Source organism: Engystomops pustulosus, chromosome 6 (assembly GCF_040894005.1).
Source record: "Engystomops pustulosus chromosome 6, aEngPut4.maternal, whole genome shotgun sequence".
NCBI classification, from domain to species: domain Eukaryota; kingdom Metazoa; phylum Chordata; class Amphibia; order Anura; family Leptodactylidae; genus Engystomops; species Engystomops pustulosus.
This window is the reverse complement of record NC_092416.1, coordinates 53,973,287-53,997,796: the sequence shown is the minus strand read 5'-3', so window position 1 is coordinate 53,997,796 and position 24,510 is coordinate 53,973,287. Positions and strand designations below refer to the sequence as shown.

At 42.1% G+C, this 24,510-nt stretch overlaps 1 protein-coding gene across 6 annotated transcripts in view; it reads left to right on the top strand.

Annotated features, from left to right (window-relative positions):
- KAZN (kazrin, periplakin interacting protein) overlaps positions 1-24,510 on the top strand; it is a 415,360-nt gene that overhangs the window by 97,870 nt on the left and 292,980 nt on the right. For all 6 annotated transcript variants that reach the window (XM_072156132.1, XM_072156131.1, XM_072156136.1 and 3 more), the window contains exon 2: positions 10,615-10,772. In XM_072156132.1, the coding sequence (XP_072012233.1) occupies positions 10,615-10,772 (158 nt within the window). The remainder of the gene's footprint in view (positions 1-10,614; positions 10,773-24,510) is intronic.

Below are 24,510 nucleotides of genomic sequence, written 5' to 3'. Positions count from 1 at the left end.
CAAAATCCGATCGCGGGCGCCAAAATCCTGTGGTAATTCAGCGCAAATCAGACCCTTAGTAAATGAGCCCCAATGGGGCACATTTACACATTTACTTACCCATCCCGTCGTGATCCCCGAGGTGCATTGACTGACAAGGATTCGGACCTGCCGCGATTCACTAAGATCGTGCGTCCAATTTCCTGCATGTGTCGCTTCCCCGGTCAGTTACACCATCTTCTTCCCTGTGCATGTAAGTGAATGGCTTGCAAACAGTTTTGAATGTTAAATCCCGCGATTAGTCCAAATCAGTCAGGTTGTCTGACGGCCACGCCCCCGTTTTTTGTCGCATGAAAGTCGGCGCGATTGCCCCAAACTCCAATCACGTGCGCCAACAAAAAACCCAGTTAAATGCGATGCAAAACGGAAAAAGTCGGGAAACCCGATGAAAATGCGGTCCGCGAACCCTTAGTAAATGTGCCCCAATATTTATACCACATTTACATAAACGCTATGTGAACACAATAAAAGCCTGCATTCCTACACTTTACAGTTACACCATGTTTACATTGTGTTAACATCACATTATTGTAAATCATGTTTATGTAAATAAAATGTGAACAGGTTTACATCACAATTAAGTTAACGCAATGTCTGTGTGAACACCATGTTTACAATACATGTCAGTAAACAGTTGTATCCAAGGACAACTATGGGACAAAATGGTGACATTTATGAGAAATTATCGTCACACTGGGACATTATCTTAATAATATGTAATTCAAGAAATGTCTATATGTGGCAATGTGAATGGGGTTTTTGAAACCTCAATGTGGGAACGCAGCCTGACAGTGATGGTTATGCTTTTGAATACTTAGGTTTCTTATTTAACTTACCAGAAATGAATCCCTGATAAAATGTAGTAAAATGAAGTAATTGTTGTGTAAATCATACCTTCACTGATGGGGATATACTCTGGCCTGGGCGGGTATACTCTGGCCTAGGCCACTTTATACACGGGGTATAATTAGGCCTGGGCCAAAGTATACCCGGGGTATAATCTGGGCTAGGTCGGGTATAGTGTGGGCTGGGGGTATACTCTGGCCTGTTACACTGGGACAAGTATAAGGAAGATATTGTGAATAGTGAGTGCTGCCCCTTTCTTCTATTGTACAGCAAGTACAAGGAAGACCCTGCCCTTGGGGCTCACAATCTTTATAGGAGGGAAAATAGCAGAGCAGTGGGGTTATTTTATGTTGTACACAATTCTTAACCGATGGATTTTTTAGATAATCACGACATCTACCACCAGGATGAAACATTGTAAACCAAGCACACTTACATGATCTAGCAGGATCTGATCTTTTTTTAGCTTCTTATGCCCTTGTTTAGGCTAATTTACATTATTTAAAAAGCCATTTTTGTACAATCCAGAGCATACGAATTTTTAAAAAGGACAGATGCTGCTAGAGGGGGTACGCAGGATATATTGCTTTTATTAGCTTTTACTAGATTTCTTTTTAGTAGATATTTTAATCTTTTGTACAAAAAAAAATATTTGCCATGTTGCCATATTTTGAGGCCAATAACTTTTTCACACTTTGGTGTAGATACCTATGTAAGGTTTCATCAATTTAGAACCTATTTGTCTTTTGATCATTTTTTAATACAAATATTCCTGGATGGAAAAATGGCGAAAAAGTGGCTATTCGGACATTTGAGCTCCTTTTTCCGTTACAGTGTTCATGGATGGAAATGTATTATTTATTTTTATATGTGTTCTAGGGAAAGGGAGGTGATTTAAACTTTTCCTTTTTTAAATTTTTTTACATTTTGTTTACTATTATTTCAGACCCCCTAGGGCAGTGATGGAGAACCTTTTGGAGACAGAGTGCCTAAACTACAACCAAAATCCACTTAATTACAGTGAAGTGCCAACATGGCATTTTAAGCAGTAACTTATCGCTACTTGTTCTTCCACATCTTTCAATCGTATCGGCCCCTTGAGGCCACCAATACAGTTGAAAGGAGGGCAAATCAGACTCTCATTGTAGCTTCTCACCAGGGTCTCTCTGTAGAGAAATAATGGAGGGTCCAGCAGGATGAGCTTCAAAGATAATGCAGCTCTGTCAGCACCTTCTCACTTTTCCAGCAGTTCCAAAGAAGTGTTGCTTAAATTGCCTAGGACTGCAGGAAGATTTGGTCCTATTTGGTGAACTCTGTCCTGGGGCGATGGTCTGAGTGCCCACAGAAATGGCTCCGAGTGCCAACTCTTGCACCCGTACCATAGGTTCGCCACCACTGCCCTAGGGTATTTTAACCCTGCAGGGTTTGATTGCTCATACTATATAATGCAATACTACTGTATTGCAGTATATAGTAACTTTACAATCCATGGCAGGTCAATCGAGTCTCTATGAGACTGTAGGCTGCCATGATAATTGATCCACGCCCTTCTACGACATCGTAGGCAGCTTTTTTTAAAAAAAAAAATCATACAATGTGATTTTCTGGATTTTTATTTAGATTCTGTCTCTCACAGGTGAAGTGTACCTGCAATAAATATTACTGATTACTCCATTCTTTCTCTAGAATCAAATACTTACTTTTCCCACTGTATAGATAACATATGGTTAAAATTAGGGTGCATCAGATTAAACAACATATAATAATAGGATATGAATGTTTATTTTGTTTATTTGCCACACAATTTTAGAAATATTACTTCAGTACTGTACTAGAATGGAAGGCCAAAAAGAATAAAAAGGAAATGTTTTTCTGGCTATTGTGATACGGTTGTTTGTTATAAGACACAGCGAGGGAATTCATAAGATTATGAGTCCATGGGATGCAATACCACAAAGGCAATATTCTTTTACGGAGAAGGAAACAGTGATTTAGTTGTAAACTTTTTAAACACTATATGGCGAATGGAAGCAGGGAACGTTCTTTGTTTTATTCAATGATTGAACGATCTATTCTGCAGCTTAATAGCATCTGGACAGCAGCAATGGTGCAGATATATAATGTACATTCATAAATTGTGTGCATGCTGTGTTCATATACCTTTGGATTATTTATGCCCATATATTCCTACAGACAAATAACAATGTCATATAAAGTAATGCCAGCGTAGACATAAAAGCCCAATGTGACGGCTCCTCTGCATCTGCTCTGTCTAACATTAAGTATTACTAAAATTTGTCTACCTCTGCCAACGACATAACTGGGTATAAATAACGCCTCGGACTGGCATGGTAATTACCGACATGCAATTTTTGCTTCTTTCCGCACTTATCCTTATTTGTAAATGCCTTTCTGACTCATAAAACCAAGCCGTAATAAAAGACCACTAAGCGTCAAAGTGCTCATTTTGTGGTTTAGGGCGATAGAATGTGTTAGAGCATTTATGTCTCATTTACTGTACATATTGTGGCTGGTAAACAAGGCGATGGAGAGGCAGACAGGCTCAGATAAAAGCCCAATAAGCCAAGAAACTGGGATGAGAAATATGTACACTCGAAATCACAAAGGCAGCATTCACAGTAATGAATACACTTTCTATGTCTATAGATACTGTTTATAAACAGCCTCGGAAGGGCGACTTAGGTTACCATGGGAACCACCAATGTATCCATTATGTAATGGGATCATCTTAGCTGGAAGACATAGGAAAAACAAGGAACATTGAATTCACTTTCTTCAGAATTCACTGTTATGAAATAATATAGTTCTGTTCCACATCCAACTTTATCATAACCTTTTTAACACCAGGGACACTATTATGTACTATTTTTTTTTGTTTTTATACATTTATGGTGGTCCAAGCTTTATTTTTCTGGTACAGAGCTGCAATAGCAAAATGATAACATTATTTTCATCCTTAGCTACCCCTAGAGGGAGCTTTTTATATTATAGAATTAATTCAAGTTTTTTCTAAGCATATAACTATTAATGACCCATCCAAATATCAGATTGGATTGGTACTGGTTAATATCAAAAGCTGCACAACTGGGGATACTCATTGTAATAAGTCAATAGAAGATGGTTCAGTCTAGTCTGTAGTGGCCATGTATTCGTCATTCTGGGGATACCTAGTATTGGTCTTCTGATACTTTCTAATGTCTTTTCATGCATATTGCAGCAAAGGCTTACCGGTAACACCCGCGGGTGTTTTCACAGCGATGGCTGCCTCAAAAAGATAGCAGCCATGGCAGCCTCAAAAAGATAGCGGCACATGGCCGCCGCCACCTTACCTGCGATCCGTTTCCATGGTAGCCTCGGGTCTTCCGAAGACCCAAGGCTATTTCGTTTTAACCCCTTCATTACAATGTGCTGATTTACAATGAGCCTGATTTTGAGCTACCTGGGTATTGGGGTCTTTGGTGCTCAAATGTTCAAACGGTGATGAAGCGTCACAATCCCATCCCCTTCTGTCTTGATTGATGGCCCATAGTTAAATCAGCACAAGAAATTTGACATGTCAGAATGAATCTTCTCCGCCCCCATGACTCTTTACTGCTAAGATCCATGCTGCTTTCAAACTTCTTTTTCAGGGTAATACTGAAACTCCCAGAATATAGTAGAACACTGTTGCGATCCCGTCACTGTCATGGATAACAGGATGTTGGTCTCACGCCCTTCACCTCATTTCTTTCAACCAACGAAGACATCGTACATTAAAATTGTTGGTCTAGTATTCGCTTATTAAGTCTTGATGCCTCTAATGCGCCTTTATAAATCCTGTTGTAGACTAAGAACTTAGTGAATCAAAGAGCTAAAGTAAATACAAATGGAAAGGGACGTTTTTCTCTGTACTTTATTGTAAAACATCAAGTAAGCAGTACGAGAGATTAGTCTAACAAAATATAATTTCAGCGCTTAAATTTTTACTGCATCTGCAGACTTCTGTTCCTGCATTATAAATAGGGGTCACCGAAGTCAGGCAGAAATGAAAAAGCACAGCTTTATGTAAATCACGTTAAATTGCCAGATTTATCCTTCAGATGGTACGCTAGATCCTCCTCTGCTTCACTGCAGTGGTTGAGTAGAGACTTGGGTCTTTGAATGTGACTTATTCATTATAACGAAATGTGAGATATAAATGAGATCCAAAGGGGCTAGAAAAACATTCATCTCCTAGGACTTAAACCCAAATAACCGTGCCATGCTTCTTTACAGGTTGCATTGTGTGTGGCTATCTATCCCTATACACTTTCATTGAGATGAGCAACAGCATCTTCCCAGGGGCAGGTGAGGTGCTGTATTTCTTGTAATCTTCAACAACCTCTTAAAGGTGCAGGCCCAGGTCAGACATTTGGTTGAAGATGATGAAGTTTATTCTCCATATCTTAGAATAGCTGATCAATACCATGTTGCTAGAAGTTATAGTAGAGCAGATTTTTCACACAATTTTCCGAAATTTGCCTGTCAAGTATTTATACATTTCTCAACAGACAAGAAAAAATGTGGCTTCTTTGTCCTCAATTATGGTCATACTTTTAAACTTTTTTTTGGACACACCTGAAGGGGTATTCATTTCAGACTTTCTTTAAGGGTTTGAGTACAGCAATGGAGGCAGACTTATTAAGGAAAACAGGATTATCTCTTACTAACTTTATACACAAACAAGATTTTCTCACTTCTTGCAAATCATACTCACGGAAAACTCACTTGGTTGGAAACATTGGGGCTTATTTACTAAGGGTCCTGCGGCCGCACTTTCTTCGAGTTTTCTGACTTTTCGGGGATCACGCCGGGGTGTTGTACGCAATCTTGGTGCATTGGCGCCTGCTTTCATGAGACAGAAATCAGGAGGGCAGGTCGTCGGACGATCAGACGGATTCGGACAAACCGCGGGATTTAACTTTGAATTTGTGTCACAAGATCAAGCACTTACATGCACCAGGAAGAAGAAGGTGAACTCCAGTGGACCTGATCGGGGGAGCGACACAGCAGGATATCAGGCGCACGATCTTAGTGAATCGCGGCAGCTGTGCAGTGGAGTCGGGGAACGCACCTCAGGGATCGCGCAGGGACGGGTAAGTAAATCTGCCCCATTAAGTTCCACCCAACAAGATAGTAAAGGGGTTTTTGCATTGGCTCACCGGGCAATTTTGAAAATCCATGAGGTACCAAAACTCTCATTCCTTATAGCGTGGAAATCGGATTTAGGAGCAACATTCACACCAGAACACAATTAACACAATATGCTCTTCTAAGGTTCCAATGTCCCCAACGGTTGTCTTGTTTCATGCCCCGAGTACGACATTTACCTGGAGGAGACACTCTCTGCTTTCTCATCTGTTGGCAGTGGCTAAACTTTTGATTCCTTTATTGTGGAGAAAGGATTACGCACCCACTATGATACAGTGGGAGGAAAAAAGTAGAGGAAACATATAGCTTTGAGGAGCTAGCACATTGGGAAAGTGGCACGAGAAGTAAATTTCTTAAATTATGGCTATCATGGAAAACTTATCGAGAGCAAGATAGTACGAATATACAACAGTGAGTTTATTGTTTTGCCGGACAACCATTCCATTTCCTTCCATCCCCCCCCCCCCCCCAGCTCCTCCATAACTCTAATCCCCCCCCCTTTCACCAGTTAAACCTGTACCTATCTGACACCCAAGATAAGACCTTACTATACCTTTATTGTAAGTACTCAATGGTATGTAGTGGTTTCGCTGTAGCTTTCTGGGTACTGTGCTTTAGCAGCACAGAAGACACGGACAAAAAGAGACTCTGTATAATCAGCATTGTACCATTTTCTGTTTTCTATGTTAAAAAGGAGGCACGAGACATGTATTAAGCTGTAACTGATTTTTATTTATGTGCTTCAATAAAAACAGTTTTCAAACAAACTATGGTCATACTTCTGCACGCTCAGGTGGAGCGTGAGGAGGTCTGAGGCTGGTTGAGGCTGATAGAGTCTGTAAACTGGGCTCTCTAATACAGCTGTTGCATGTTAATGGCACCAGCAGCCTTTGTTTAGGTCCATTAATATGTCCTGACTTTATTGATATAGACTAAGGGTACGATCACACATTGCAGTTAAAACTGCATCGCAATCCGCTTTGAGGTAGTTTTAGGGGCAGTTTTGTTAATTTAACAGGTGAATGACATTTGTGGAACAGGTTTCCCCTTCAAAATCAAATTCACATATTGAGTTTATGTTATTCACCTGTTAAATTAACAAAAATGCACCTAAAACCACCTCAAAACTAATTGCGATGCAGTTGTAACTGCAACGTGTGACCGCACCCTGAGATATCTAAAAGAGTTCTGGGTTCTCTTGAAAGGTGCTGGGGGTTTGTGTAAAGGTTCCAGGTTTTCTTAGGGATCATTGATGTGATATGTTGTTTGCTGAAGGGCTGATTTGTTTTAGTCTCCGGAAAGTTGCTTGGGTCTCTGGGGCCCTTGAAGGTGCTGAGTTCTGTTTGTGGGTTAAGTGGTGCTATGGTTTGTTGGGTACTTGATGACATAGGCTTGGGTTTCATAAAGGTTTTCAATCTTTTAGAGGTCTCTTTAGAGGTGTGTGGATATGTTGAAAAGTGGGATCCATTGATATGCACTAAGGTATCCCACACGGGGGACTTTTGCCAGGTGCAGTAGAATGATACCAGGGTTTCCTGGAGATCATTAACGTGATTGGAATTGTTTTGGGAAGGAAGTGTTTTTGACTCCTGAAGGCTGAGGACTTTTGAAGCCTCTTAAAGTCACTGGGCTCTGTAAATTTGTGCTGGTGACATCTGCTGCAGTCTATTAAATGATGCTTGAGACATTTTGTTCTCTTTTACATTGCAGCTGTATGTAGAAAAAATTGGTTGTCTCTAGAGATGAGCGAGTATGCTCGTCCGAGCTTGATGCTCGTTCGAGTATTAAGGTACTCGAAACGGCTCGTTGCTCGGACGAGTATTTCCCCTGCTCGAGATCAAGCATTTAATTAAAAAAACACAGTGAAGAACAGTGAAGAATAGAATAAAAACAGTGAACACAGGATCATTTAAGTGAAAAACACAGTGAAAAACACAGTGAAGAATAGATTACAGATGTTCGGCACATCTGCTTACTTGTCGGGAGATGCGCGCGGAACGGTGCGAACAAAATAGTATGTGAAGAACACATTGAAGAACACGGTGAGCAGCACAGAGACACCAGAGAGCAGCACAGAGACACCAGGGAGCAGCACAGAGACACCGGGGAGCAGCACAAAGACACCGGGGAGCAGCACAGAGACACCAGGGAGCAGCACAGAGACACCGGGGAGCAGCACAGAGACACCGGGGCAGAGGCGGCACGGAGACATGGGGCAGCGGCAGCACGGAGACATGGGGCATCGGCAGCACGGAGACATGGGGCATCGGCACGGAGACATGGGGCAGCGGCAGCACGGAGACATGGGGCATCGGCACGGAGACATGGGGCAGCGGCACGGAGACATGGGGCAGCGGCACGGAGACATGGGGCAGCGGCAGCATGGAGACATGGGGCATCGGCACGGAGACATGGGGCAGCGGCAGCATGGAGACATGGGGCATCGGCACGGAGACATGGGGCAGCGGCAGCACGGAGACATGGGGCAGCGGCAGCACGGAGACATGGGGCAGCGGCAGCACGGAGACATGGGGCAGCGGCACGGAGACATGGGGCAGCGGCAGCATGGAGACATGGGGCAGTGGCACGGAGACATGGGGCAGCGGCAGCATGGAGACATGGGGCATCGGCACGTAGACATGGGGCAGCGGCAGCATGGAGACATGGGGCATCGGCACGGAGACATGGGGCAGCGTCAGCATGGAGACATGGAGCATCGGCACGTAGACATGGGGCAGCGGCAGCATGGAGACATGGGGCATCGGCACGGAGACATGGGGCAGCGGCAGCACGGAGACATGGGGCAGCGGCACGGAGACATGGGGCAGCGGCAGCACGGAGACATGGGGCAGCGGCACGGAGACATGGGGGAGCGGCACGGAGACATGGGGGTGCGGCACGGAGACATCGGGGTGCGGCACGGAGACATCGGGGTGCGGCACGGAGACATCGGGCAGCGGCACGGAGACATCGGGGAGCAGCACGGAGACATCGGGCAGCACGGGGAGACTTCAGTGGAAGAAGAGCAGCGGATCCCGGGACAGCGTATGTCCCGACAAGTAAGCAGATGTGCTGAACATCTGCAATCTATTCTTCACTGTGTTTTTCACTTAAATGATCCTGTGTTCACTGTTTTTATTCTATTCTTCACTGTTCTTCACATCTGCTAACTTGTCGGGAGATAATATACGCGCGGAACAGTGAAGAATAGATTGCAGATGTTTGCATACATCTGATCACTTATCAGAAGACATTCTTTTTCAATTAATTAACACATTTTATTCCCGAACCATAGTCCCTTTGAAAAATGCTCGAGTCTCCCATTGACTTCAATGGGGCTCGTTATTCGAGACGAGCACTCGAGCATCTGGAAAAGTTCGTCTCGAATAACGAGCACCCGAGCATTTTAGTGCTCGCTCATCTCTAGTTGTCTCTGTTGATGTGTATTGTTTTTCTTTTAGGGTTCTGGGTGTGTAGTGGTCTGTAAAAAAGTATGCTCGGGTGTTCCTTTCAGATGCTTTAGAGCAGTGATGGTGAACCTTTTATAGATAGAGTGCCCAATTTACAATGCAAATCCACTTATTTATCAGTGTCAACATGGCAATTTAAGCTGTAGCTTATTGCCCCTGCTCTGTCACAGCTTCCAATCGTATTGGCATACTGTGGACACCAATACAGTAGAAATAAGGAGGAAAATTTGGATTATGATTGTAGCTTCTCTCCAGGGACCCTGAACACAATGAACTGTTAGGCCCAAAGCAGGAGCTTCAATGATAATCCAGCCCTCCACACAGCCAAGGATGTGTTGCTTCAATATAGCGCTGAATGTAACATGTTCTGAGCAGCCTTCAACAGCAAAAGTGTTTCTTGAGTCCACGCTGTTTAACTCTGAGATGGGGTGATGGCCTAGTTGCTCATAGATAGGGATATGAGTGCCATGGGTTCGCCACCACTGCTCTAGAGTATGTCAAGGTGTATTTGAGGTTTGTTAATGCATTCTATGGTCTGTTCATTTTTTAGTGCAAGGCAAGGGTAAGGTACCTTTAGACCATCACAACACAATTGTCAGTGTGGTTTAATACAGTTCATGACCACTTTGGAGCACTAGAAGGATGAATGGATAAGACATAAGTTCAGTAAAATCAATTCAAGCTTCTGGCTTTATCTTAGCCAACGGCTTAGTGTTTCCAAATATGGTGCTACATGCCAGGTTATAACTTCAAAGTATTACAAAATACAGTAACAAGGAGACAGTTGATTGAATTAATCTATACTTTTTTCAGACTACAAGGCCTACTAGAAGTGATCCCCTCTGACGGAGTCATAAATTACATGGCTATTCATTCAGGCTATTAAAATTGTAGTCTCAGTGTCTGGCAGGTAGCTTGAGCCTACTCAGATTTGTAATACAGTATATTGCCTGCAATTTATAGGTGCTTCTACAGACAGCTAGCAATCTTGGCATAAGTTTCACAGGACAAAAGATAAATGTAGCGGCATTGATCTCATGAATAACACATCCATTGCCTTGTATTGCAGCTGTGAAGTCGCTCCATACCTTGAATGACCAAATATCACACTTTATTGTGGCCAAACCATCAGCTTTGGAGGACAATGAGGACATCTTCCATCCAGCTGAGAAGGAGTCTTTAAAGAAGTCCATGATCATTATGAGACAACTTTTAGTTGAAGCACAGGTAAGAAAATTATTATATTTACCACTTTGGGGTTGCTTCAGAAAGTAAAATTTATTTTAAAAAATCCATGGATTCTTGGTGCAATCCATTGAATTTTTTTGTGAAGACAGCTAAAGCTCCCATGGCTGATGGGTGTTGATTTCTGCATAAGAGGCCTTTATACAGTTACAGGCAGTCCCTTACTTAAAGGGAACTTGTCTTCAGAAATTGACCTAATAAACCACTACCAGTAATTTGTCAAGAAGCTGAACACCTTCCAGATTTTGTTTCTTTCATTACCCAGTGTGGTGGCATCATCCAGAAAATCAACTTTGAAGTGAGATGCAAGTTGATTGTATAAAGTCAAAGAGGTGGAGATTTTAACACTGAAGTCAAGCTCTCCCTTCCTCAGAATACCCCATACAATGTAATTGATAGTCCTTCATCCAGAGACATCACTTAACAGATCTGTTGAAGTTTGATCCATGATGTCACAGAAGGAGGCATTCCTCCCCACCTTCATTTCAGTGTTAAACTCTCCTCCTTCTTCACTTCTCACTGCTCACTTCAAAGTTGATTTTCAGGATGAAGCCACCAAACTGGACCATGAAAGAAACAAACACAAAAAGGTGTTATGCTGCTTGACAACATTCTGGTAGTGGTTGTTTTAGGTCAATTGCTGATGACAGGTTCCCTTCAAGGACACCTGACTTAGAGATGACCTCTAGTTACAGATGGACCTCTCTGCCCACTGTGACCTCTGGTGAAGCTCTCAGGATGGTTTACTTTACTCCCAGGCTGAAATGATCAGCTGTAAGGTGTCTGTAATGTAGCTTTATTGATCATCCTTGTTCCCATGGCATCACAAAATTGTGAAAATACAATTGTCACTGGGACAAAACAAAATCTTGTACATAACCTGGTGACTACCTGTTCAACTAAATAAATAAACTACATATTACTGTCATATAGTACCTAAAGTACCTAATTGTATCAGGCCATAATGTACAGGAACTTTATATTGAGCCCAGTTGGTAAAGGTCCTCAAGTGAATGTACCATATATACTCGTGTATAAGCCAAGTTTTTCAGCACAAAAAATGTGCTGAAAATCCTCAACTCGGCTTATACACGAGTCAATACAGCCAGCCCAGCACTTAAAAAAACAACTTATATAGTCACTCTCTGGCGGCCCCCAATGAGCTGTGCTGCTCCTCCAATGTCCGTGCTGCTCCCCCGATGCCAGCGCGGGTCCTCTTCTGTCTTCTTTCTTTGGTAACATCCTGTAGGGCGCCGCTATGTTTATCTCCCGGCCGCCGCATAGTATGACGTCAGCAGCGGCCGCGTCATACTATGTGCCTGCCGGCCGGGAACGTCATTGCCAGGAGTCGGGCGTGAAAGACAGAAGAGCAGCCGCACGGACATCGTGGGAGCAGCTCGGACATTGGGGGAGAGTATATCATATTTTTTTTGTGCTGGGCTGGCTGTATACTACACGGGGCAGGCTGGGCTGGTTGTATACTACACGGGGCAGGCTGCGCTGGCTGTATACTACTGGGGGCAGGCTGGGCTGGCTGTATACTACTGTGGGCAGGCTGGGCTGGCTGTATACTACTGGGGGCAGGCTGGGCTGGCTGTATACTACTGGGGGCAGGCTGGCTGTATACTACTGGGGGCAGGCTGGCTGTATACTACTGGGGGCAGGCTGGGCTGGCTGTATACTACTGGGGGCAGGCTGGGCTGGCTGTATACTACTTGGGGCAGGCTGGGCTCGCTGTATACTACTGGGGGCAGGCTGGGCTGGCTGTATACTACTGGGGGTAGGCTGGTCTGGCTGTATACTACTGGGGGCAGGCTGGCTGTATACTACTGGGGGCAGGCTGGGCTGGCTGTATACTACTGGGGGCAGGCTGGGCTGTCTGTATACTACTGGGGGCAGGCTGGGCTGGCTGTATACTACTGGGGCAGGCTGGGCTGGCTGTATACTACTGGGGGCAGGCTGGGCTGGCTGTATACTACAGGGGGCAGGCTGGGCTGGCTGTATACTGCTGGGGGAAGGCTGGGCTGGCTGTATACTACAGGGTGCAGGCTGCCTGTATACTACAGGGGGCTGGCTGGCTATATACTACTGGGGGCAGGCTGGCTATATACTACTGGGGACTTGCTGGCTATATACTACTGGGGACTTGCTGGCTATATACTAATGAGGGCTGGCCGGCTATATACTACTGGGGACTTGCTGGCTATATACTACTGGGGGCTTGCTGGCTTTATACTGGGGGGGTCTGTGATCAATGCATTTCCCACCCTCGGCTTATACTCGAAAATACTTCAAAAAACACAGATTTAACTTTTTATTGGATCAGGTTCTATTTTAAAACTTCCCATGCACAGTAAGATGTGGAGGAATAAAGTCAGTAGTATTAGCCCAGCGAGATCTAAAGGTCATATGGCAAGAGTTCATTTCCTTGAGTTATGTTAAATAATCCCAAGATTTATAAACCACAATCCCTGTGTAGGACATAACAAGAGGACCCAGGCACATTGCCAATCTCTCTTGTTTTTGCAGCTTTCTGCAGATAATCTTCAATTATTAGAGAAAAATATTGTCAGTTTAAGAAATTGTATCTCATCTGAGTCTCTAAAGACCCCTAATTAAGAGATAATACCCTATTGCCTATATATCACTGTGTTTATCAGTGCTCTACATAGAAAACATCCCACCAGTTGTCCTGCTACAAATCAAGGTGTGTAATATCGTATATCTATGTGCAGTGATTATCTGGCAGGAAAGGACAAGAGACAAGGGAAGACAAGGATGCAAGGAGAAGGAGGAAAGTTAGGGCTCATTCAGCCGAATATGGATGTCATCCATGTGCTGTCCATTTTTTCACGGATGTGTTGACTTCTATGGAGGTCTGTGAAAAATAATTGATGAAATAGGCACATAGAAATAAATGGGTCAGTTTGGGTCAGTATGTTATCAGGATAGCAATGATCCTTTATGCTTTTAATTGCTGTATTTGGAAAATTCTGATATAATTTTGAAAAATAAGCGATAAATTAATAAACAATAAATAGGCATGGTTCCTTCACTACATTTTTCCTGATGGAATAGTTTCTTTCCTTGCCCTGACTCTAGAGCTGCACTCTAAGGGTGGTTTCACATGGGCTTTTTTTTTCACATCAGGGATTTTTCAGTGAACCCATTTATGGATACATAGAGATTCTTACCATTTATACTCGATATCATATATACTTCTCAAATATACTATAAGCCGTGTTTTTCAGCACAAAATATGTCGGCTTAAACTCAAGTCAATGAAAAAAAACTCTGTACTCACCTTTCCAACGCCCCCACAGGTCTTCTGTCTCCAGCTTCGGCTCTGTCTTTGGCTCCCCATGCGATCCTGTTGCATACACCATGACGTCAGCCGCTTGCCGACATCATGGTGTTTGCGCCGCCATCAGCACACACCATGATGTCAAGCAGCTGACGTCATGGTGTATGTGATGGGACCGATATTGTGCCCATGCTCAGTACAAATGTTCACTGTACCATTCAGTAGCCACAAAAAAGATAGAGCACGCTCTATATGTGGCTCTAAGAAATGCTGTACGCCATTATTTTCTATGGAGAGAGGAGGGGTGGGCAGCGTCCACCTCTTCTCCTTTCCAATGCACCTGAAAACAGCCCCCAGGGTGGGCATACGTCCATGTGAATGCACCCTTACTCTGAACTCAATGAGGGATAGGAAGGTTACAATTAACCCACAGAAGTCAAAGGAAAACAATAGGGAATAATGCAGTAGCTTCCAGTGAGTTTTATAATTTAATGCTGGATTACCTGCCATACTGCTCAGTACTTATCTATAATGTCCTACATGCCGTAGAATTGTACTTTAACCTCAGCCAGCCGCCCTCCATGTCAAGTGGAGTAAGGGGGGAAATAATCGCAATTTCTGGTGTTGTGTCAAGAATTGTGATTATTTCAGGGCTTGTTCGACAGGAAAGTGGCGCACAGGCTCCATGTTTACAGACTACAGAAGAAACAATCCATGCATAGTCTTATCTTGCAGAGAGGCATACAGGAGAAAAGAATGACCTCTCTATTATTTTTACAGCCATAACTATGCTTCTGCTATAACCGAGAAATAATATAACCATGTGTCCAATTATTCTGTCATATTTTTATTCCCTGTACAAAAGGTATTCATAAAATGAGCTGGTCAGGTCATAAAGATACCATAATATTGTTTTATCAATACACTAATTAAATTGTATAAACGAAGGAGAAATAATTAATTTGCTCCTCTTTAGAGACTTCGTGTCAGATTACTGTCAAAATACACTTAGATGATAACTCCCAGGGACACCTGAGGTCTGCAATTCTTTAAGAACGACAATCCTAAAAATAGTGTCCTCAAGTCAAATATCATTGACCTGAACAAATAGAAAGAGACAAATCTGTAAATTAAAGGATTTACCTTATAAAAACTGCCTGTAGAATGTTATTGTCAGGGTCCAAAACCTTAGAATAAATTGCTTGTGACCTTTATTGAGAACACAACCACATTGCAGTACATACAGTTGTGGATGTGCCTGGTACCGTAGCTCAGCCCCAGACCCATAACCTTTTTTGCTTATAGGGCCTTTTTCCACTAATCAGAAATAGTGACTGAAACATAGAACCACTGCTAGTGCAACACCGCATAAAGCCAGATTTATCACATATTCGATTTTTTTTTTTTAAATTGCAAAAATATAGATTTTAAGACTGAAGTCAAGCTCTCTTTTCCTTAGAAAGCCCCTTCAATGTTATTGGTGGTCCTGCATCCAGATACATTACTAACCAGATCATCTGAAGTCCGATGCACCATGTCAATCACAGAGGGGGAGGCATTCTGAATTACCCACCTTGACTTCAGTGTTATGACTGACTTTATACAACCAATTCACATCTCATTTCAAAGTTGATTTTCTGGATGATGCAACCACACTTGACCATGAAAGAAACAAAAACTAGAAGTTGTTATGCTCCTTGACAATATTCTGGTACTGCTTTATTAGGCCCATTGCTGATTACAGGTTCCCTTTAAAAAGGGGTCCACAAGCAAATATATAGTTTTTCAATCCCTAATCCTGATCAAGAAATTTTGGAGGAAGTAACCCCAAGTAAAGTATTATCAATAATACACATCATACAAAAAAGGGCAGTCTGTCTAATCTCCTATTTTATTAACTCTTTCTTTCTCCTTGTTTCCAACCAAAACGGGCTGACTGGCTCCATTGACTGACTAAAGATCATAGAACATATCTTACTCCTTACAGAAGCTATGTGGAATTCTAAGAGGTGTACATAATATGTATTGCTCCTTTAAGCTGTGATTTTGTCACATCCTAATATGCGTTATACAGCAATGTACCAGCAAAGTGTGTTACAATGAGTCAGCATCTAAGTATAGGGCAGCCTGAGGGGAAAAGACAGAATGTACAGGACAAACAAGGGCCTATAGATGGCTGAGGATGAAGCTAGGTTTTCCACTGATAAATCCACTGTATGGATGACTTCTCATATTTAGGACAGGATTGTGATGACATTAATGGATATGATATATGAAAGACAATCAGACTATGAATGAATAATCCTCTTCATTACGCTATTAGGAGATCCCTTAAATGGACCAGCATCTATTTAAGAAAGTGGCTACAAAGAGTATCTCCAGGTCTGCCATAGACAGTACATTAATGTAAAGGAAATGCTCCTTATCTATTTGGGAAAGTTGAGACATGTCACATTTGTAGAAAAATGTGTAAGTCTTACAAGTAAATTTTATGGTGGGAATGAGCTAGTGATTCACCAGAAATTTACCACAATGAAAATCTGCAGCTATTCCACACAAGAATGAACGACAAATCTACTACGTCTGAACATGGCCTTATGGTTCACCCACACAATACAATTGTAAGCCTAAATTATATGCAGCAGGACATGCTGTGATCATGTGCTTATTTATATTTTCGCTCAAATAAATTTCCCAATTCAGACATCACATTTGTATTAGAATGCGTGCCAAGTTATACTATAGATTCCTAGCAATGGCCCCCGTGGGTTTTCCTTGGTCAGGACAATTTTCTTAGCATTGATCCACTGTTGTTCTACAGCTAAGGCTTGTTTCAGACAAGCAAGTTTAATCTGTGAAACGTGAACTTCATGGTGAAAACTGCCAGTGCTCTACACATCATAGTGGCAAGGAGTCAGGGTCGGCTCCAGGTTTCAGTAGGCATCTGGGCGGCAGAGCCTCAGTAGGCCCCTTTGCAGTGAACTCATGTAGTGGCATTAAAAATTCAGAAACTAACACATTCTCCTGTTCCCTAAAATATTCCCTAGTTTATCCTACCAAACAGTTAATTCATAATTTTTTTATACAGCCTCCTCATGGTTATTTTATATAAAGCCCCACTCACCCCGTATGAATTCAATAAAAACAGGTCCTCTCACTCCCATGGATTCTTTATGTGGGCCCCCCAGCAGCCCTGGGCCCCAGCGCTTGCACGAGTATGCCCAGTGCTGGTGCCGGCCCTGCAAGGAGTGCCTGCATCTCCATTGGACAGCAGTGCATAATTACAATACCAGACTTTTCCAGCAGAGAAGTAAAAGCGTAATTATGAAATAAGGCTGAGTTATGGTCTGTGCTTCCTGGACTTCGCAATCTGTTATGAGTGTCCCTACTGCACCACCAAAAGAGAAAGTAACCATTACAGACCTTCAAATCAATGGGTGGTCTGTGCAATGTGGGGCAGGACAGGCCATCCCTATTGAGAAATACTATCACTGGTCTCTACTCTAATCAAGGGATAAAGATTCTAAGAAGGACCCTACGCCTCAAATCAAGTCAAGATGATAAAAGATTAACTTAGAAGTCTCTAAAAGTGCATATGGGTTTTCATAACAAAGCCTTTTACTCTGTATTGAATTTCTACATCTTATTTGCACCTGTACAAGGTCTCTTAAAGTCAGTCAATACTGCTACAAAAACAGACTGCACGTGGCTATTTGTTTTCCTTCTGGTAGAGATTTTCCTTGAAGAAATCTTAGATGACAGCTGCTTCCATTTTATTGAAAGACCATTATTTTCTCTCCGACTTTGCAGCCTCACTTAACTTGAAAAAAGTGCCTTCACCCTTCACACTTTACATTTCCTTATTTGATGTCTTAAACCACTGAATAATTTACAGAGGCTTCACACGTTTCCTTCTGAATTTTAAGGATTGTAAACAAGAATGCAACTCACTCATTTGGGAAAAGCACAAGAAAGAAGATGATTCATGAGGAGACCCCCGTGTTGTGTTCTCCTCTTGTCACTTACAGCTATTGCCATTCAAGACATCTGTCTGACAGTCTGTTTCTTGTCAGCGAGAAACGTGAAAACGTGGATTTCCATATGTTTATGTGAATGCACACAACACACGTTCTCAAAGGACTAGAGGATTTATTTTGTTTTCATACGTCTCAATTGTGTGGGAATCGGCTTTGGTTTTCCATTTTCAGCTAAGAGTCAAGATAATAAAGGATTTAGCTATGTCAACAGCATTAGGGTCAGAGGGAACAACAAGGCAAAAAACTACTTGAAATATTGACTGTGCCAACAGCAAAGACCACTTCATTCCCAAAAGCACTAGAAGTATTTTATTCAAGTGATATAACATCTCAAGACATTGATTTATCATCTTAATTAACTACTGACTGACTTATTATCCTGACTTATCTCTAAGTTCAAGTTCAACACACCAGCATTTCAGGATTTACTACCCCAAACCTAACTCAACTATACTGAATGTTGCATATCGGTTCAATGCAGCTGAGCCAGGTTCAGGCTGGTAAATCCATCTGATATCTAGATTGGATAACCTGGCCCCAACCTACCTATGTTAAATTGGAAAAAGGCTTTTTTTTCCTAGCTTCTAGTTCCTTTTTCAGTGACAGCTATCAGGTTTTAAAAGTTGCTATGAGTCAAAATTATATTGAACTATGACCAACTTGTGATGGTGGCACAAAAATAAGATTAAAATAATAAACTGTCTTTCGTGTGTATTGTACTTAGATACATTGAGCAGCTTTATGTCCATGAATACCCTCTGTACCACTTCTACGGTAGAATAGTATATAATAGCCTAAAGATTAACTTAAAAAAAGATTAATGGGTTGAATAAAATATACTTAAAGGGGTTGTTCACTTAACTCTTACTTTGTTTTTGTAATGTGTGTGCAAGTGTGGAGTGCAGAATATTACATAACTTACCAATATACATTTATTGTATATACTCAAGTAAAAGCCAACGCAAATACAAGAGCGGCTACTAATTTTACCACAAAAATATGGAAAAACCTATTGACTCGAGTATGACTCTAGTCACTAGTATATAGCCAGCCAGCCCTTTGCTCCCCAGTATATAGCCTGCCCCCTAGCCCCAGTATATAACCAGCCATCCCCTTGCCACCCCAGTATACAGCTAGCCAGCCCCCTTCCCCCCAGTATATAGCCAACCGGGCCCCAGTATATAGCCAGCCCCAGTATATAGACATCGAGCCCCAGTATATAGCTGGCCACCAGTATATAGCCCAACAGCCCATGCCCCCAGTATATTGACAGTCAGCCTGTCCCCAGTATATAGCCAACCGATGCCCCCAGTGCATAGCCAGCCAGCCTGCCTCCAGTATATAGTCGGCCAGCTTGCCCCAGTATATAGCCAGCCCCAGTATGCTCAGCTTATTAAAAAAAACGTCAATCCTCACCTTTCCGGCGCCCCCCCCCCCCCGCCCCCCCCCCACATCCTCTTCTTATGTTTGTCAGTGGCAGGTCCATGCAACGTTACAGTGCACAGGCTCTGACATCAGTGGCGGCTGATGTCATAGCCTGTGCGCCGCAACGTCTCATCAACCTGCCACTGACAGACGTAAGAAGAGGATGTGGCATAACAAAAAGACCTGCAGGGTAACATCAGAAAGGTAAGTATTGACTTTCTTTATTTTTTGACACGAGTATAAGCTGAGATTGGGTTTTTCAGCACATTTTTTGTGCTGAAAAACTTTGCTTATACTCAAAAATATATATGGTATTAAATATTCTGCCCTGCTTTATTGAATTGTGAAGTAAAGCTCCTGGTTCAGAAATGTCCTTTACCTCATTGGCTCACATTACTGTCCATAAAATGGCCACAGATGGAGGGTCATGTCCATGTCCAACCTCCCTTCCAGGAAATTATGATAGTATTCAAGAATACAGTATTAAGCTCCTGGAAGGGTAATTGGTCAGAGATCACATGACCCTATGCAGCCATTTTATGGACAGGAATGGCAGCTGATGAGGTAAAACACATTTCTGAACAAAGGGCTTTACTTTACACATCAAGAAAGCTGTGCAGAATATGTAATAGATGTATATTAAAGTTACATAATATCCAGCCCGCTACACTTACACACACATTATTTAGTAGTTGCTCAGAGAAAAAGTTTTTCTGTAGAGAACATATTCAAATTTTCTATTTCAATAATTTTTATTTATACCAATCAGCTATAACATTAACACTACATGCTTAACCTTACTTGGACCACTTATGTGATTCTGTACTTAATAACACACTGGTGTACAAGATCTTTCAAGTAGTTTCTGGTATCAATACACAGGGAGCAGGAGATAGGATGTGTATTCCTAGGCTATCACACAGATATGAGGAATTCACAGGCAAAGTACAGCCTTTCCTGCTGAACTAAGCCAGGGGTGTCACTAGGAAAGATAGGGAATCATAGGAGACTTCTGAATGGGGTCCCGCTACCCCTTTGGAAATGGGGTGATGCTCCCTTTGCTGTAATTCCAGCATTGCATACCTTTGGCTTCTAGCTGTTAATTTGCTGAGGTAATCTGGAGAAATTTCACCCCATGCTTCCAGAAGCCCCTCCCACAAGTTGTATTGGCTTGATGGGCACATTTTGCGTACCAAACAGTCAAGCTGCTCCCACAACAGCTCAATGGGGCTGAGATCTGGTGACTAGGCTGGCCCCTCCATTACAGATAGAATACCAGCTGCTTGCTTCTTCCCTAAATAATTTGGAGTTGTGCTAGGTCGTTGTCCCGTTGCAGGATGAAACCAGCTCCAATCAGATGCTGTCCTGAGGGTATGGCATGGCGTTGCAAAATGGAGTGATAGCCTTCCTTATTCAAAATCCCTTTGATATTGTTCAAATCTCCCATTTTACCAGCACCAAAGCAACCACAGACCATCACGACATCCACCATGCTTGGCAGATGGGGTCAGACATCTTTCAGCATCTTTTCAGTTGTTCTGCGACTCGCAAATGTTCTTCTTTGTGATCCAAACACCTCAAACTTAGATTCGTCCATAACACTTTTTTCCGATCTTTCTCTGACTGTGTTCTTTTGCCCATATTAATCTTAGCCAGTCTCAGATATGGCTTTTTCTTTGCCACTCTGCCCTGAAGGCCAGCATCCTGGAGTCGCCTCTTTACTGTTGAGGTTGACACTGGTGTTTAGCGGGTACAGTTTAATACAGCTGCCAGTTGAGAACCTGTGTGGTGTCGGTTTCTCAAACTAGAGACTCCATTGTTCTTGTCTTGTTGCTTAGTTGTGCAGCGGGGCCTCCCACTACTCTGGCTAGAGCCTGTTTGTGCTCTCCCCTGAAGGGAATAGTACACACCATTGTAGGAAATCACGGAATGGCCTTTATTTCTAAGACCAAGAATAGACTGTCAAGTTTCTCATGAAAGTTCTTTTTTCTGGCTTTTATGAGAGTTTCATAGAACAAACATATGGAAAAGTCCGGATTCTCAATCAGCTCAAAGGTCAGTTTTATAACACTTATAAGCAGCCAAACTGTTTTCAACTGTGCTAGCATACCTGAACAAGGGTTTTCTAAACATTCATTAGCCTTCTTACACAATTTACCATTAAACCACTAGAGTGGCAATTTTTTGCAATCGGCCTAAATACACTTATGTAGATATTGCATTAAAAACCAGACATTTTGCAGATACAATAATCATTTACCACATCAACAATGTATAGAGTGTATTTATGATTCATTTAGAAAGATATGCTTTTCTTTAGTAAGATGTAACTTTCTTTAAAAAAATAAGGAAATTCTTAGTGACCCCAAAGTTTTGAGCAGTAGTGTATACATTGATACACATGCAAAACTGTCCCAGCAGCTGCTGACCACATGAGGGAAGTACACATCAGGAATTAGAGAGGAGAGATTCCTGGAACTGTTGTTCCGCTGTCCCCTCCCCCAGCATTTCTTATCTGAGCTACAGATTCATGCTGTGTACTGTGGAAGATGTGACCTGTTATATACATATTATGCTGTAAAATGTGCAGTATATGTATATAATGGTGGACATCCTCTATTCTTTAGTGTGTCAGGTTAGATGCCGGGGTCCCCTGACACTGTGGGCCATATAGCAGCTGCTACGGCTGCTGCCACTGTAGTTATGCCCTTGAACTAAGCTATTTTTATTGGGAAATACCATTGCAATGACAGAATACTGTAGGTTCCTTCTTATAAAACACTTTTCCCATTCCATTTCCCCCTATACCTTTATGGTCCAGTTTTGATACTCAATTACCTATGGTAGATGCTTTCGGCATTGATAAACAATTAACATGGGCACTGTAACCTTTCTGCAGCTACTCAACCCCTGTTAATCATAGCCAGCATATTTTTCAACAAGAAGATCATCTTTTCTCATATACATCAGTTAGCTTCACTGAATATGGCTCTGTTACATATTCCCTGTTCAATTTCGTTAGATACTAACCACTACCTACAAGGACCATCACACAAGACCTGTTATTTGGAAGCTTTCCGTTACCCTGTCAATCTCCAGTGGCCATTTCATCACATTCTGGACAGTAACCAATGTTATTCACCCTACCTGTCAGTGGTTTTGATGTTTATTTTGATGGTCTTGAAGAAGGCCATGAGAACCATCAACCAAACAAGTTCCCAACAAGTTACAGATATGGAACTTCTTAGGAAGTGATGACTCTTCATATATCAGCCTTGGTTAGTTAGGGGACCCCTATATAAATTTTCAACTCAGTTGAGCCGACACTTTATTTACACCTTATGCCACAGAATACATGCTTCCACTTTTACGATTATACCCATTATATTTTACTGCAACTAATCTTTTGGAGTTTTAACCTCCTCGTTTGAGGAACTCTACATTATCTATTTTCTAAACTTTCAAACATGACTCAACTTTAATAGAAGTCACTTTTTTCACAGAGAACTGACATGGCACCCCAAAAGGCAAATGCAAGGCCTGCATGGGTTACATTGTAACATAATGGTAATAAGTCTCCTTAATCTTTTTAACTTGCCAGCTGGATCTTTGAAATGCAGCATTCATAAATCAACCCACGGATATATTTTTCCTTTCATAGGGGAAAGTAGATACCATTTAATGCATAATTAATTATGTAATTTCATGTATTTACCTACCAGAGAGCAATTAAGAATCTTTCCAATTTATTTATAGTCACAAGAGAAGAAGATTAACTAATTTACTCCTGGATGAAACCGCAGAGCTGTGTGCATTAACTTTCTGTGGCAGTAGAAGAGATTGATAAGAGAGAGAAAAAAAATACAATTTTCTTTTCCTTCAATACAGGTTGTTACAAAGTGAATCGCAGGATCTTGTTTCCAGCCAGGCAATTAGGTGGCAGCAATCTCGCAGTGACTTCACAGGCTAAATATACATAATCAGGGCTCTGCAGTGCCTTGATAAACAAACATTAGAGGCGCACAAAGAAGATTCTTGCACAGAAATGAACCCTGAGCTGATGATAGCAAAATTAGAATTGGGGTATTTACATAGGAAAAGGTCATCAGGGTAATAAATACATGGGAGAATGATGTAGAGCTTGTAACGTGGCAGGTGGCAGTACGCACTGCCAAGCTGCAGATCAATCAAATGCAAATGTTGAAACTAAGACAAGGATAACGCTAAAGAATAACTTATTGTATGTTTAGGTTACATAATATTACATAACTTTTACCATTTAGAGGTTGTCTTATTGCAAGTTCCATTGTAAGTAAACAGAATGCTGGTTGGAACTCCTGAACAATAGGCTATTCCTCCTAAGGCAAGATGATGATGGGTCCAGCAGAGGACTGGGAAAAAGACCCATTCTACATCTATTAATTAAGTCAATCAATTTTGCCTTATTGAAGGCTGTGTTGGTCACAGCTGTGGCATGTCTCACATCAGGAGTGTGCTGATGTCATTAGAGTGCACTAATGTTGTTAGTCCCATTCCATTAGCCCCAGGCTACTGTCAGTCACACACTAGCAGTAGTGTACCATTTGTACACTACCTAAAAAATACACACTGACCCTGTAATGCAATGTCAATGAAATTTTGAATTAAAAAGTGCATGTGTCACCAGTGCTCATGGGTCGCGGGATCACCCGTGCCTAACTGTACACGCTGTCCCCATCTCCTAGAGCAGTGATTTTCAACCTTTTTTGAGCCGCGGCACACTTTTTATACTTAGAAAATCCTGGGGCACACCACCAACCAAAATAGCACAAAATGACACTAAAACAGTCATATTATACATATAGATAATAATATAGATTCTAAATTTATTTTACTCACTCAGTGTGAAACCTGGGCCTGTATCGATAAACACAAAAGGGATATCCTGGCAGGAATGGTGGAAAGACACACACGA